General features: G+C 37.1%; 1 protein-coding gene across 5 annotated transcripts in view; it reads right to left on the bottom strand.

Annotated features, from left to right (window-relative positions):
- Positions 1–16,691, bottom strand: part of LOC109095754 (dachshund homolog 1-like) — a 109,395-nt gene that overhangs the window by 33,291 nt on the left and 59,413 nt on the right. For all 5 annotated transcript variants that reach the window (XM_042731392.1, XM_042731393.1, XM_042731396.1 and 2 more), the window contains exons 3-5: positions 15,813–15,974; positions 1,346–1,518; positions 904–1,039 (exon numbers count right to left, since the gene is read on the bottom strand). In XM_042731392.1, coding sequence (XP_042587326.1) covers positions 904–1,039; positions 1,346–1,518; positions 15,813–15,974 — 471 coding nt within the window. The remainder of the gene's footprint in view (positions 1–903; positions 1,040–1,345; positions 1,519–15,812; positions 15,975–16,691) is intronic.

The following is a 16,691-nucleotide window of genomic DNA, read 5'->3' as shown; positions in this document are numbered from 1 at the left end:
ACCTCATCTCCAAATCAATGCGCCAGTCAATCAAAATCGCATTTGCCACTCTGCCTGGCGCAAGCAATTCTCAGTGCAATTCTCTGTAACATCTGACAACTGTCTCTTATAAATGTATAATAAATGCCTGTTTACAAAAACCTGTGAATGTCTGGGACCACTAGTAAAAATATTTTTTTAATAACATTTCTTTATATTTATACAATTTATAGAATAAAAATTATATTTTAGCATAATACTTTTAAATTAAATAAAAAAAAGTTATAACAGTAAACTTAAGTTACTAATTAAATAATGGGGTTCGCTTCAATGACAACAGTACTGGAGCAGCAAGTTTGCGTAAAATGTGGCTTAGAAATTGAGTCTTATTAATATGCCTAAATGTCTTATTTATTTTACATTAAAAATTATTTTTTTCATTTAAAAATATATTTCCAGGTTCAAATTCCATATTTTCAATGTAACATTCAGACCTCAAATAAGTTTTGAATTAAAATAAACAGTTACTTGCTAAAACATTGCTCCCAGAATAACATCATAAAACATGGTAGCATATTTCAGAGATGACGAGAAACATACATACAGGCTCTCTCAACTGATTAAGGACAATGTTTTTATTTTACGACACAGCTAATGATGAAAACATTTGAGGTCTGTCTTTGCACAACATGAGCCAGATCGAAACTTAAAGATTAAAAAAAAGACAGCTAATATCTCTTTGCCATCTGTTGAAAATAACAGAAAGCGGGGAGGGATGCACATGTGCTAGGCTCTTAACAAGAGGCATTTTTAGTGTGGTATTTAGTAGCACGTGTGTGCCGATGTGCGGAGACGCTGGAAGAGACGAGGGAGAGGAATTGAGAGACAAAGAGAGTGGGAGAGAGATTTATGAGGTGAACATACGCATTCTGTCGGAGGAGCTCTCCGTGTGCGCGGGAGAGCTGGAGACGCTGCTGCTGCGCTGGGATGAGGGACGGCTCCCCGGCCTCCTGCCGTCTTCCAGAGAAGGGGTAGGGGAGGGACTGTCGGGGACCCGTTCCTGCACAGCCAACAGGAAAAACAAACACAGCCAGGGCGGCCATTACATGACACACTCTTTTCAGCAATACACTTCCACGGACACACAAGCGTCCGTGCTTTTTTTGTTGTTTTTTTGAGACACCATCCCCCCACCCCTTCTTCTGCATCCTTTCCTTGCTTTCTTTCCCAGGCTATTGTCTGACAGACTGCTCCCTGCAATGCCGTATGAAAGAACGGCTCACGCACCACCCAGCCCCCTCCACCTTCCCTCAATGGCTGATGAGAGATGTGCACTACACAATGAGAGAACGGCACCGTGGGTTACCTTAATCACTGATGTCACCATTCGGGATGGGGCACTCTGTCCCTGTGCTGCGGCGGCCATATTGGCGATGGTGCTGAGGTGGTTCATCTGACTCATCGCCATGGTGACGGATGCAGGAGGCAGGCTGACAGGGATCAGGGGGTGGGGCATCATCATAAACGGCAGTTCCAAGCCTGAAGATGAGAGAGGAGAGTAGCTGATTAATTAATCATTTCTGGCATTAAGTTGTGTGCAAATGGAAGACGTGTGTGCAACTGAAAAGAAAGTGTGCTGCTTAAGAAGAAAGGAAGATTTCAAGGGGAAACCCTATGAATTATTCACATGTGACCTATTGTGCGAGCGTCGTGGCTTACCGAGTAAATATTCATTAAATAATAATCGTCACATTAGATACTGTATTACATTAAAGCTACCGACATCTATAAAAAAATAAATAATTGCAGCATTTCTGAGCCATTATGGTCATTGGAAACATAAATATTCACTTTCGTTGTTAATAATACATACCGCTGTTAATAATATATAGCGTTACGGTGATTGCAGTCATAATAACCAAATAATTGTGAAATTTAAACTAATCTTTATTAGGTTGGGAAAGGGAAAATTATGGAAATATTTCACCATTAATAGTAAATGAATTCAAAATATCTGCGGAAAAATAAGGCAAACATGAAAGGCATTAGCGAAAATGAGCAAAAACGAGCCAATTAAAACTAAGTGTGTATCATGAGATGCCTACAAGCTAATTACCAGTATTTGTGCCAGAAACTCCATTACTTGTATAACAGAGTGCATTTATAACGTCATTTCAAGTCCTTGATATTTACACGGGATTGAAATAATTAAGACGTACAAAGTATTCTGACGAGAAAACCCAGATCCTGCATGCAAACTGCTAAACTCATACATATAACTAAGGTGAACTGTGCTACATTCTTAGACAGTGATTAAATGGGAAGAAAGGAAGCTGTCCCGCTTTTTCAGAGGACATATGCACACAAATAAGGTCACAGCCTGGTGTGTGTCCCTGAACTAAAGACCCACTCACTCCCACTCCTGACTTTGAACTAAAGGATCAAAAGTAACCGAGAGAAATTTCGGTCTTGAGCGGTCAAAGGCACCACTACAGCGCTTGAAAGACAACTTGAGTGTTTGCAGTGGATCCGATCGAGCGAGTGGGCAGCCCCTGCTCCGTCCCACACTTCCCCTTTATCGCCCGGCACAAGGTAACAGGACACACAATAAGGCGAGACATAATCCAGCGAGTTGTTTTTGTGCGAAATATCAGTGGCCAAGGGCTGTGAGAGAGTCTACATCAGAAAAATAAAACCAAAAGAGAGAAAAAAAAGGAAGATGGTGGGTGGGTGGGGAGGGGGTCCCTTCAGTGTCACCGCTCCTCAGAGAAGCATTGTACATTTCCATAAGAAAGATGACCAGCAGATGCACAGGGAAAACACATTCCCCGACATTAAAAAGAAAGCCGAGATTAAAAGAACGAGAGGCCAAGCAGCACCTTGTAAAGGCGGCTCTCCTCGAGTGCCGAGTCTGAATCAATTACCGCTCGCAGGACCGGACTCAATTAAAACCTGCCACGGCACCAGTGTGTGATTGCAGGATACTTACAGCGCCACGTCGAAACAAATTGAGAGAGGCATTCATGCACGTATCTACCTTTCAGAGCTTTCGAGAGCCAGATTGAGTGCCGGCGCGCCTTTGTGATTCGCTCAAGAAGATCTGACTGGATTTCAGGAAATCAACATTTACAAGAGAGGGGAGAAACGTATTAAAGTCTGATATGACTTTTCTTTTGTCATTTAAATAGGCCTCCTTTATCAGCCCGCTGGTGAATGATGTCTGTTGTGTTGACCGACTTCCATAATGCAGAACTCTGTGTGTGTGAACGACTGCGGGCTTACAGTAGCAGACTGCTCTCAGGGGCCTAATCTCTCTCCCTCTCTCCCCCCATTCCACCTCCTTTCATGTTCCACCATCCTTAAGTGATGTTTCAGCCATAATGGCCTATTGAAAAGCATAAGAAAACATGATACAAGCTAAAAGAGGTCCACCAAGGCTTTTCAGACAGAGTGAAAGGCGATGAACTGTGGATGTCTAGAATCCAGATGTCTGATGAAACAGTTGCATTGTTCATCAGCTATTTTTTATATTTTTACTATACCTTCTTTTGTACTTTTCAACAAATTTGTCTCAAAACAAAACCCCTTCAGACACTGTCAAGGCCATTTTACTATATTAATGAATTTACCTTGTTAATAAAGATTTTTATTTTATAAAGACTGTTGTGCTGTAGATTATTGATTAAATTACAAAAATACTAAATCAATAAAAATATAAAACACCTGAGCAATTAATTTATACTTATTTCATGATGTAAAGATTCAGATGATTTGTGTCAATTCAAACTTACAGAGACCAGAGACTACGGCAGAAATTAGAAAAATAAAAATGTCACTCTCTGAAGGGTGAACGCATAGAATTTGTTTAATATTCTTGTTTAAAAGGTAAGTTCTCTTTAAAGCATTTCAAGTGGTGTAACCATCCAACAAAAATTACTGTTACTATGAATACTAGATGGATGGATGCTTCTTAAAAATACTTTATTAATACGTATGGCTCCTTAATAATAATAATAATAATAATTATTATTATTATTATTATTATTATTATTATTACAGTTACTATTATTATTCATGTGGGCAGTTAAACAACCTAATCTGATTTTAAGCTCCACTAAAAATATAAAAAATTAATTTTACTTCAGGAATTGAAATCATGTTCACCAGAGGATGTGGTGCTCAGGTCATTGTCTGTACGAATTTCATTTTTAATAATTAATTTTTTTTTAATAAGATCCGGACAAAAAATAATAATATTTCAAAAAAAAAGAATGCCATGTTATTGCCTACTCTTTTTGAACTTATTTAGCATACAAAAGGCATAAACTGCTGCAATTTGCATGAAATAAGAACTGAGATACTATTGTCAAAAAGATGAACTTTGATTCCAGTGGCCCTTAAAAAGAGACAGACTAAAGAAGTCATTGTCTGGTGAAAGCTGCCCTTCTGAGAACTAGCAGCCTGCATTATCCTGTGAGGGAGGAAGCTTTCCCTTGACAAAAATTAAACCAGCTCCTACTTGGCACTTTATTATCTCTTCAACTGAGTGATTTATTGTTTGTGGAATGAAAGCATAAGAGGAGGAAAATTACATTTTCAGCAGAGCCTGGGCCCGTTCTGCCTCTACTCTTCTGTCCTGGAAGAGCTCACGACAAACAATAATGTCAGCTGTAATTGATCTGAGGTCGCTGGTTAGCCCTCCAGTAAAAGCCCACTATTTAAGCGACAATCCGCCCTGCCTGCTCCTCAGATGCTGTCTAATGAAGCTGTCCATCTCTGCTATTTACCTTCTCTTAAATGGAAGAGGAAAGATGTACTGTATGAAGCCGAGCCAGGGAAGATTTGCTTTTCTCCCGTGAAATAGGACCTGCAGATGCCGTTGGAATGTGTAATTGGCTGCCGGAGTCAGAGACGGGGGTTCCAGCACTAATTAAATGACTTGTTTCTGGCCTATCCATCTTTGTTTGCGAGCACAACGCGACGGAGCAGTATGTTGTAAATGCTCTTATCTAAACAGACGTTCTTTTGCTCGTCCCTTTGATTTGAGTGCCAAAATCTTCCGCCTTTTGAAGTAGCTGTTGAAACGGGATAACAATTTAAATTGTTTTTCATGTGATGTTTCAGAATGGCAGATTGTTATTTTTTGCGATGCCCATCGTTATAAAAAGGTCTCACTTGTTGCCACAAACAATCATTGATTTTTAAACAACTATCAAGGCTTTTCGCCACAGGTTTCTCATTCAAATAACAAATCATTCTACGTTTTAATTATAAACATGATACAGGCCAGTCATAAATACATTCCGTCTATTACAAAGAACATTCAACCATAAAAAGGCAGCACTCCATCTGTGTAGAGAAGGTGTTATTGGAAATAAAAGCATAGGTCCTTCATAAACAGACACAAGACTGCTTTTCTTGTAAGAGTATAGATTGTTTTCTTTTTCCCAGATGGCAAAGCTAGTCAAGGCTGTTAAACGCTGTAACTCATTAAGGCCCGTTAGACGAAGGTATTTTACTTTGAAGTAGCCACCCACGGTCTTTCTGTGTCATTGAGAAAAACTTTAAAGTCTTTCTTCCTGTTTATAATCTTAATGCTAATCATAAAAAGTAACATCTTGAATTTGTTAATATCCCTCCAAAAATTATAATAAAAATGAAAGTAACCTGTACACCATCACCAACAATCACGCAGTGCTGAAAACACCCCCAGACACTTGAGTATTTGTTGCAGGCGATATTTGAAGCCACTAGAACAGAGAAACTGCATCAATGTGTAAAATAGGCATTTACTATGCTCACTCTGAAGTGAGAGTGCTTAATAAGAAACAGAGAGTAAAGAAAAACATCTATTACACACTTGTGAGTGTAAAAAATAATGGCAACAAAACATCTCTGGTTTGATGAGGTAGTGTAATTACGCAGACCCACAACCATCAAAGCAAACATGTGGTAGGGATTATGGAGGAGACAGACAGCATTGTTTTATTATTTATTTATTATTCTTCCTCCAGGAGGATAAAGGCCCAGCAGCAGTTCTTGGCATATGGTGGAGTGTTTTTGGTCCAGTGTCACAATTTGTTACGTTGTATGTGACGAAAACAAAACAATATGACATTCTTATTTTGATATAGAAACATATCATTGAAGAACATTTTATCTTAATATTTATCTTTGTTTAATTTCTCTCTCTCTCTCTCTCTCTCTCTCTCTCTCTCTCTCTCTCTCTCTCTCTCTCTTTGTTTAGAGAGAATTTAAATAAATAAATAAATATAATTTATTTTTATTTATTGGCCATTTCTAAGATGCAGACATTTAGATTTTGATCATGTTGGAAGAAAAATAAAATAAAATAAAATAAAATAAAATAAAATAAATAAAATAAATAAAATAAATAAAATAAATAAAATAAAATAAAAAAATAAAAAAGTAAAATAAAATAAAGTAAAATAAAATAAAATAAAATAAAATAAAATAAAATAAAATAAAATAAAATAAAATAAACAAATAAAATGAAACAAACAAACAAAAAACAAAAACAAAAAAAAACAGGCAGTGGTATATTTTGTTTCTGATGAGCTCCACAGTTTGGTCTCACATACACTGTAACTTGAGCTGGTTAACACAATTACCTGCATGGTACGAGATGCCCAGGCACAAGCTTCAGGATATTACTGAAAGTACACCCAATTTGGAATCGAACTGGTTTCAGCTTAAATGTGTCCTGTATCATTTTCCATAAACTTCTGCTGGTTTAGGAAAAGCAGAAGGGAGCAGACATTACCAGCAGATGTTTCCAATGAGGGTACAATATATTCAAGTCCAGTCAATAACAAATCCCCCCCACAACGAGGCACTGTGACACCCAGGCAGAACAGAGGGAGGGGGAATCATCAGCAAAGGGTCCAGTTTAAAAATATTGCTTTCATTCAATGGCAGGCAGTTGTCATTTGATTCAGGGTCTGAAATGAAATGTATTGAACGGCATTATCAATCACAGAGTGCAGGGGTCCATAGGAAGGCTTTCCAGTGGATAAGACAGCCTCTTGCATCATCTGTTCTAATTACAAAATTAGCAACACGTTGCAGAGGCTGTATCTTTTGTGATTCTGAAATTTCTTGTGAAAGGAGATATGTTATGTTTGTCATATCGCTTTTCCTATTGAATGTGCTTAAAGGGATAGCTTACACAAAAATGTAAATGCTGTCATTACTTACCCTCATGTGTTTCAAACCTGTATGACTTTTTTCTTCTTCTGTGAAAACTGTGTGTTATGTGTGTAATGCGCACAAAATCAATGTGGTCCAGTTTTGTTTTAGAACCAACTGGCTTTATATGGACAAAAACAGATGAAAATTGTTCAAAATATGATGAACATTGTTCAAAAAATATTATATTTTGTGTTTGACAGAAGAAATTCAGTCAAACAGGTTTGGATCAGGGTTATTATAGTTAACTAAAACTAAATCTGAAACTAAAATTAAAGCCATTAAAAATACATTTTGTTACTTGAAATTAAATAAACATTAACTAAAAAAACAAAACAACTTTTAATATCAGCTGGTTGCCAAGGCAACATTTCTCATTTTTAATTAGTTTAACTTAATTCTTCAACTACTATTAAAGTACTAAAAATTTAAAATAATAAAAACTGTATACACATATGCAAAAAAAAAAAAAAAAAAAAACTACAAACAAAAATCTTACTAAAATTGAAACGAAAACAGAAAATATAATAATAAAAACTGATTAAAAAAAATACTGGTTTAGATCAACATAAGGGTAAATTATGAATTAATTTTAATTTTTGAGTGAACTAACCCTTAAAAAATATTTTTTTCAGGTCTTCCAATAAAAAGAAAAACAAAGATCTCATTAATATCACAATAGCTTTTTCATGACAGCTATGAGATTAAAAGAAAGTGGGGATTTCCGGTTAATTTACTGGCTTAAGTAAATAAAATATGACAATTTTTTTATTATTATTTTATTCTATTTTTATTTTACATAAAACTGTTTTATATTTGAGATAAATAAATAAAAAATGCACAATATAAATGTTACATATAATAATAAAAAAATAATATATTGAGAGGATTGACTTTAAAAATATTTTTGCAGGTCTCCAAATAGAAAAGGAAAAAAATCACGGTTGAGATTTCTTTAAATGATCTGATTTGACATCCACATTACTTTTCTAGCTCTATACTGTATTAGTGTGTATTTCCATTTCTTCTAAAGACATTCTGCAAAACAAACTAAACATAACAGGACTCTTAAGCTTTGAAAGAGCAACCCTTGAGCACTCAAAATTTCCACTGGGTTACTAAGAAAAGTTGAGTTGCACAGATTCCTGTATTTCGTACATGTACTACACGGGCTAAATGCGGGCTACTTTACGTAACTTGAGGCGATGGGATGATTTGTTCTGGCAGGAAGCCTGACCCAGAGCAGGATCGCTTGTCTGGTTTGGGTTAATGGGGCTCCAGGCATGATTGATACTCGTGAGTGATAATGGCCGCACCTTCATTTCTCATGTTCTAATTGATGCAATGTTATTATGGATGGATTGATTGTTTTGGTATTCCTATTGCACCAGATCCTCTCTGTCATCATAAGGCGCGGCGGTTACACATCACTCGTTGGTTTGTTTCTCTCCCGTAATTGAGTGCAGTGAGGTGACCTATCGGAGGAATATTCAAAGCAGTCAAAGCACATGCATCTTTCACATTATGGACCGCGGAGGCTTATCGTGTGTGAAAGGTTGAATGTCATTTATTACATGCATCGCATTTACACCATGTGACATTGTCTTTTCAAATTGCGCAGATCTCTTCATCCCTATCTTTGCCTCCAAAGGTCACTCAATTCCACTTATAAATGCAACCTGACAGAGATTAGTAAAGAGGGACAGGCAATGCACCACATCTCACAATGGAATCAAACGGCTCAAAATTAATTCATCCAATTAATGAAGAACGAGCTTTAATGTTGATGAGGCTCGACAAGTAAACCGGTTACTTATTTATTTCATTGCGTCCACACAAATATCTGCTTGAACATGTAGTGTGTTGGCTCACTGCAGTAACGTGGAGCTGTGCTGCTTTTCAGAGATGATAGAGCATGATACGGATCATTACAGAAATAATGTTTAATCAATTCCCATTTTGTAATCTGTTTCTGCAGTTGTAGGCATTTGTATACACCAGCGCTTTGCACATTTTTACACCCGACTCCCCCTTCTCCCAAAATCATGCATATTCAATTTTATGCTGATGCTTAACTGTCGATGCAACCGGAATTAAAACAAGCAATTCGACTTCATTAAAAAAGTAAGTGATTATCGAGTTATCTTTTTGAAATTCTATTAAAATGTGTGGCGCTCTCCACTTATCTGTCACCTGCTTCCCAGGAGCACAACACACTAATAGAGGCACTCAGAAATGAATGCCCAGGAGAGGCCGCGTGTCTCTCTAAACTCAGCCCTGGTTCTCATTGCGGTCTCAGAGCTATTACTAATGCTTCCTGCCTTCCCGTGAAGAGCCCTGCTGATGTTTAAGGCGAGATAAAACAGCATTCAACACTGTAAACTGACACAGGTGAGGTGGTTTTGAAGAAACTGGCTATCTGTGATGCTAAATGCCTGGTGGGATTCAGTCAGCAAGTAATAAGGAATGAATCATTGTCCTGACTTCTGCCGGTGCGACTCAGATGTGGCTAAGAAGTGAAAAACGTGTTTTTGCCGTTTAGCTGCTGGCTGGTTTTTCACTCAGCAGACTTCTGGCAAAATATATCACATTTTCATACTGTACTTGTGGTGATTTAGTTTAAGTAACATCATGAATATGATGATGATTTTATTGCACTTTGCCAGGTAAGTTTCCTGAAGAGAGTATCTATAAACTAGATATAAGTTAATTACCTGAATCAATTCAAACTATGTTTAAATAAACAGTCATTCATATTCATGTTAATAAGAAACACAGAACACATCTACATGTTTTCTTTACATATAGTCCATGAAGCATTTTTTATTTTATTTTTTATTTACTATTTTTTTAGATACTAAAAACTAACATATTGTATGGTATTCAATTATTTTACTAATATATATATATATATATATATATCTATATATATATATATATATATATTATATATATATATATATATATATATATATTATCACTTTTCATTTTATATTTGGAAATACTGATGTTTATAATTATGTAAAATTAAAAAAAAAAAAATCTAAATTAAATTATAAATATGTGTTCATTCAGTGTAATACAGTTTGGAAAACATGCCTTTTTTCAAATATTCACTGTATTTTAGTTGTTGGATTAAACGCTTACAAAACAACGTGGCAAAATTACTGTTCTTTTGGAAAAATCAATCTATCATTGGAAACAAAAAAAACACAGAAAACATCATCAATTTAAGAAATATTTAACCAAATTTCATCTGAAAAAAAAAAAGAGATAAGTTATAACTATAACAACCTAACTTAGATGAAGGCATGAGAAAAGAGAAGAAGAAAAAGTGAAAGTCAAACAGACACACACGATTAAACCAAAAACTTTCTTCTGTTTGCCGTTGCCGGGCCACGTTTAGCAGTGCGTTGCTGCCAGATTGAAAAACAAAGCGCAACCCTTGTAGGATTTGTCCTTCCACAGTGTGGGATTTATTATTAGAAAGGACATAAACAGACTAATTAAATCACAGCAGTCGAGGCTGAGATGACAGCTGGTGCTGTGTGTGACCAAACAGATCCCTATCAAAGAGCAGGAGGCATGGCTCACTCAATCCATCCTCTATGGGGAGCTATTTTAAGAGACCCGGCATTGAGCACGAACGCTTTATGCTAAATGAGGGCTCAATGTACAAACTGGCTGATATAAAGACGCAACACAGCCTCGATGCATGATGGATGTGCCTGCTATAAAGGCAATAGATTTAGGGTCTATGTTTTTTGATAGGTGCTGAGGAAATGTGACAGTGCTCATCAGACAGATATCGCACCTCTACCGACTTCCTCAGTGTCAGTTAAAAGCATCGTCGAGCTCTTGACGCAGTGATGCGATGAATTTCTGACGAGATCGCTCTTGACAGTGTAACAAGTACAATAAGAGGCATGAGTCTTACAGTTATTAATGTGTTTGCAAGCTTATCCATATGGTTAAGTGTATAATAAGAGAGATTCTGACTGCTTCAAAGACGGCCCTTTCCTGCCTCTATTCTGCCACAATTTAATACATTTTGAGTAATTATTACAAGATTTGAAACACCACCGGTTGATTGGCTGCACATTTGAAACCACCGATGAGAAGAAAATATGGTTTTAACAAGTCAATAATGGCAAGTGCAATGAAAACAACTAAATCAATGGCCCTGCAACGTTTGCAAACAAGAACTTGAATTATAACACCAATAATTGATTCCCCACCTCCCCACTGTTTTTTTCCTTCCCTCCCGTGATGTCATTTCCAATCGATTCCTTCCTGTGTACAATGATGAGAAGTTTCCCGAGTTTGTTTTTCACTCTGACTCTTTCACCCGCTCCACCAGTGGAAATTTGCAAGCTGCACCAGCAGCTTAACCAAAAAGGATTAACTCCCATATCCAACCGAGAACACAGATAATGCTCGGTAATTGGTAAAAAATGAAGATGAATGGGACAGCAAGATAAGGACCAATTAGCTCCTCCACGCTTACAGCTGTGGTCTCTCTGCAGATCCATCTCTTGAGTGCTGGCCTCCTCTGCCAGAAGAAGCCTGGCGGAATTAGCGGCCTGACCTCATCGATGGTGGGAGGCCCACCCATCATCTCCCCCCCTTCACTTTTAATTCTGTCCCCAACATATACACCTGTCACCAGCCCTGATGCCAGGTCTGGGCCGGGTCTGAGCACGCTAACTTGCTAAATCACAGAAACCCACACAAACCCACGCACACGTACATGCCTGAAAGTTTGTCGCTTATTTCATTATGGCAGCATCATCTGGTTGGTGCTACACACAATTCCCCCATCTAATTACGGAGAGGATTTAAGGTCCATTAACGTTGCCGTGGCAAGGAATCAGATGCAAAATGGCACCCAGTGGGAGCATTGAGAGAGATTATTTTTACATCATTACTTTTTTTGGTGCGAGTTATTCAAATGCGTGAGTTGCAAGAAAGGGGAAAAAAAGCAAATAAAAATGAATAAATAAGCAAACAATTCATCTTGCTTGAAAAGGGCAGGTGTTGGTTTTGATTCAGGTCAATTCAATGCGAGGGAATGGATTGCTGTTTGTGTTTCTTCCAGGCGCATGTTTTGCTTGGTTTGTGATCTGTAATTGTGCCGTTTCCTGTGAGTCAATGGAACTATCCACATTGTAAGAGAAGGGAACCCCCACCTCTTTGGAAAAAAAGCTGGGGAAGAATCAAAAGGGAAGCGAGCGCGTCAGCTTAATCATGTTCACCTCCTCCTCTCTCGCTCAGGGTGTTTGGCTATTTGGCTCCAACTTAAACTGGCTGATGGTTTTTCGCTCTCTTTTTGCAAATAATAATAGTGATGCAAGCTGGTGAGAGTGACTGAGTTGAATATTTAATGCAGAAGAAACATTAGCCCAGCCAATCTGTATCAACACCAACAAGTCCAGAGGAGAGTACGATGTCCTTCACACACTAACTATTGACACTTCAGACTAAATCTGTCCTAGACTGTACTGCAAATCTCCATCAGAATATATTTCAGCGGAGGAATAGAAAATTATTCTATAGTATTAGATTAATATAGTATTAGATTAAATTATTTTTATTTAGCTGCGACCATACACAACACTCTACAAATAAAATAATAATAGTACTTTCTTGTTAAAAGTATGCTAATAAAATTTAGAGTTTTATTTACCACTTCGAAAAATCTCTTTTTTTTAGAGTTTCGAAACTCTACTGAATGTACTTTTAACCATTCACAACACCCTTACAGTGGCAACTTTTGCATCACTTTCAAAAATGGATTACTACTATAAATAAATACAGACCACCCCATCAATAATAATAATAACAATAATAATAATAACAACAACAACATTTGCTAATGTCACTAGAAGAGATAACACCACACAGACAACAGAGACAACAACATCACCAGTAGCAGTAGTAGTAGTTGTAGTAATAATAAATTATTTTTATTATTAGTACTATAAGTAGTAGTAGTAATGCATTTTTATTATTTGTAGGAGTAGTAGTAGTAAATTATTATATTATTATTATTTATTAATAATAAATTATTATTATTATTATTGGTGGTGTGGTCTGTGTTAAAGTGACATTTTAAAAAATAATTACATGTGCATGTAACCAAGTGTCTCAAAATAAAACCTCATAGCATAAGCAGCTGTTTTAATATAGCACCGGCTCACTTCCTGCTCATGACATTGTCCACTCCTGTCTGGAGAGTTTAGCTGAGTTCCTCTGTTCTAAAGTCATCTCTATATCTGTCAAATGATTTCAGACTCTGGACTCCAGCTGCAGAAAGCGCCTATAAGTAGAACATAATAGGCATTCGCAGTCCAAAAGCATTAGAGCCAATCACAGCGCTCGGAAAAGCAGAAGTCAGCAGACCAACGCACCGCAGCTAAGAGTTTATTTTCACAGTTGTGCGTTTCCTCTGGCACACTTTTAAAACACCCAGATGCAATATCTCTCTCGGTTCTCTGGCGAAATGACCTTTCTGTTTTAATGCCATAATGATCCGGAGCAGTGAGGGAATTCGCAGGGAGAAGGGGAATGGAAAACACTGTCTATTTCACTTAAAAACCTAATTTATGTTGCAATTAAAGGCTGAAAGGAGCTTGTTTCTCCCCTCTGGCTGGCTGAATAGAGGCAGCTATATTTCGCCCTCTTATCATGTGGGTGACTCCTATTGGCCACCCCGTCACAGGAGAGTGCTTGATATAAACAAGAGATTGCACTGACATCCAGTAATCAATATTAGGATGGCTTCAGTACCAAACATCATTTGTCTTAGCCTCTGTTCTTTTGACCAAACAAAGCATTTATTTAAATCATAAATCTGGGAGTGATTTAAATCCCGGAATGAGAGGCCCGCCTGCCTTTAATGATTTATTTTCTACATTTCTGCGAGCGAGAGATTTGTCCATACGCGGTGACAGGTCACCTTCAAACGCCAGAGGTAGACTGTTCATCACCATGCAGACTAGCATCTCATCGCTGCGAGTAAATATTAAAGCAAAAGAATCCAATTGATTGTGGATGGGCCGGAGAGGCGTCGCGGCCATATATTTCACTCAAAGCTTCTAATGCCTCTCTAGTTCGGCTCCTTCGCTCACTGCTGGGCCCGGGAATTATTATTCTTCGGGGAGTCTGCGTGCTCAAGGTTACAATTTAAATTGTAAAAAGATAAAAACAGTTTCTTATTAGCCCCATTGCCGCAGCCTCGCCTATTCCGATTCGCATTTATCTTTATTTCGATGACCTCGCGGCCCCCTGCCATCGTTCGCTGTTGGATGACCTCAGCTCCACGTGGCTTCCTTTCGATAAATCTGCTTAGAGCACGACGTGTTTTGCCAAAACTCCTAGTGTCAAATGCAGCTGGGAAATCCTCTACGCAGGGTGGATATTCACAATGGAAATCACACGTGCACAGTTCAGCTCGGGGATTATGGTAACTGAATCATTTGTAATGGATTTGTGGTTTAATATAACAGTGTAATTTCCACAAAAAATGGCTTTAAGTAATGTTGCAAAGAGAGAGAAAAAATCTGAATGTATCTGAGAAACGATTAATTGGAGCGGGGGACATTCAAAACCAATTTCCTTCACCAAATTGAATTAGCGGCTCGCTTAATAGCTATTAGCTTTGGGATAAAGTGCTCATGGATGCATTTGATGTGTAGCTACTTTAAAAGTGCATTACCTGCTAATGATGAATTTGGAATCAACCAAACAAACTTGACTGCTCAAAAGAAGATTACACAAAGCTTTCGAGTTTCCTTATAGATTTGGACGTTTGCAGTTTATGTGAGTTCAAGAACATATTTTAAGAATTTTGTGTAGGTAAATAACAGGAATTAAGCTTAGTTTTATAACAGCAGATCAGTTTGTTCTTAAAGGGATAGCTCACTCAAAAATGTTGTTCCAGAACTGAATTAAACTTAAAAAACAGACTTTCTTTTGCGGATTATAAGTGGATGATATGTTGAAAATGTCAAAGTGTGTTTTTGGACCCAACTGATGGAAAAAATATTTTTTAGACAATAACAGTTAAATTCTTCAAAATATCTTCTTTTGTGTTCCAAAAAAAAGTCATACAGGTTTGAAACAACATGAGGGTAAGTAAATGATGACAGAACTGTCATTTTTTGGTTAACTATCCCTTAAAATATAAAGTATGAAACCCTGTTAACACTAGCATTTAGATATTTTAAGTACTTCTGGTCAGTTTCTGCTCATCTGACTGGACAGTGCTAAGCACAGGTGAAATTAGGCTCCTGCGAATGCTTAAACTATATGGGGAGGAAGTGAACATACGACTGCATTGCATTTGTAGCAAACACTAATCTGTCCTGATGAGTCCCACCTATTCATGTGCCATGTGCTAAAACAAGGGTTTTTTCTCATTTAATCAACATTTAGTCATGAGACCCTCCCCTAAAAAAAAACCTGATCACAAGGAGTCACAGAAGACACATTTGAGAAGTATGTTACTCCTAAGTGTAAACTGTGATGTGTCTTGCCTGAGCACTTGTGACGGATCACGAGACGTTTGCTAATACCAGGCCTGCATGCAGTGTGAGTCATGCTGCTGGTGGATGGTGACTCACCGACACTGGAGCTGAGGTCTCCGTTCTCTGAGTCAGCCCCGTGCTGGGTGTTGCTTCCGTGGTAGCTGCTCATCACCTCCAGTTTGATCTTCTTCACTTTCATGGCCTCTGCGATGGCGGCGTTGGTAGCGGCCGCGGCTGCTGCAGCGGCGGCTGTGAGGCCTACAGCAGGAGGACATAAAGATGGAGTCACTGCATCATAAAGGTTCATCTAAAATGGGCTTAAAATAAATGATTGGTTAAGAAATGCTTCTAGAATCTATCTATCTATCTATCTATCTATCTATCTATCTATCTATCTATCTATCTATCTATCTATCTATCTATCTATCTATCTATCTAATCTATTTGTTATGTTAAAAAATATTTCTGTTTTAAAAAATGATGTTCTTTTGATCTTTCTATTTATTGAAGAAAAATGTTTCCAGAAAAAAAAATATCACAAAGAAAACACTGATAAAAACAAGAAATATTTCTTGAGCACCAAATCAGCATATTAGAATGATTTCTGAAGGACCATGTGACACTAAAGAATTAAGTAATGGTCGCTGAAAAATCAGCTTTGTCATCACAGAAATAAATCTTATAATAAAATAGAAAAGTTATTTTAAATTGCAATATATTACACAATATTACTGTTTTCACTTAATTTTATAGCATCTTTGCTAAAAAAAAAAGAAAAAAAAAAAAAAGAAAAGAAAAAAGCAATAATTAAAATAAATTACTGACCCCAAACTTTCTGATTGTTGCATTATTGTATATTAATGTCTAAACAACAGATTCAACATTTTTGGTAAACAAATAAATAAAAGCTAAAATGGATTGCTTTAAATCCTACAATAAATTGAGATCAGCAAAAAAAAAAAAAAAATTAAAAAT

This window comes from Cyprinus carpio, chromosome B9 (assembly GCF_018340385.1).
Source record: "Cyprinus carpio isolate SPL01 chromosome B9, ASM1834038v1, whole genome shotgun sequence".
NCBI classification, from domain to species: Eukaryota; Metazoa; Chordata; class Actinopteri; order Cypriniformes; family Cyprinidae; genus Cyprinus; species Cyprinus carpio.
This window is presented reverse-complemented; position numbering and strand designations above follow the sequence as displayed.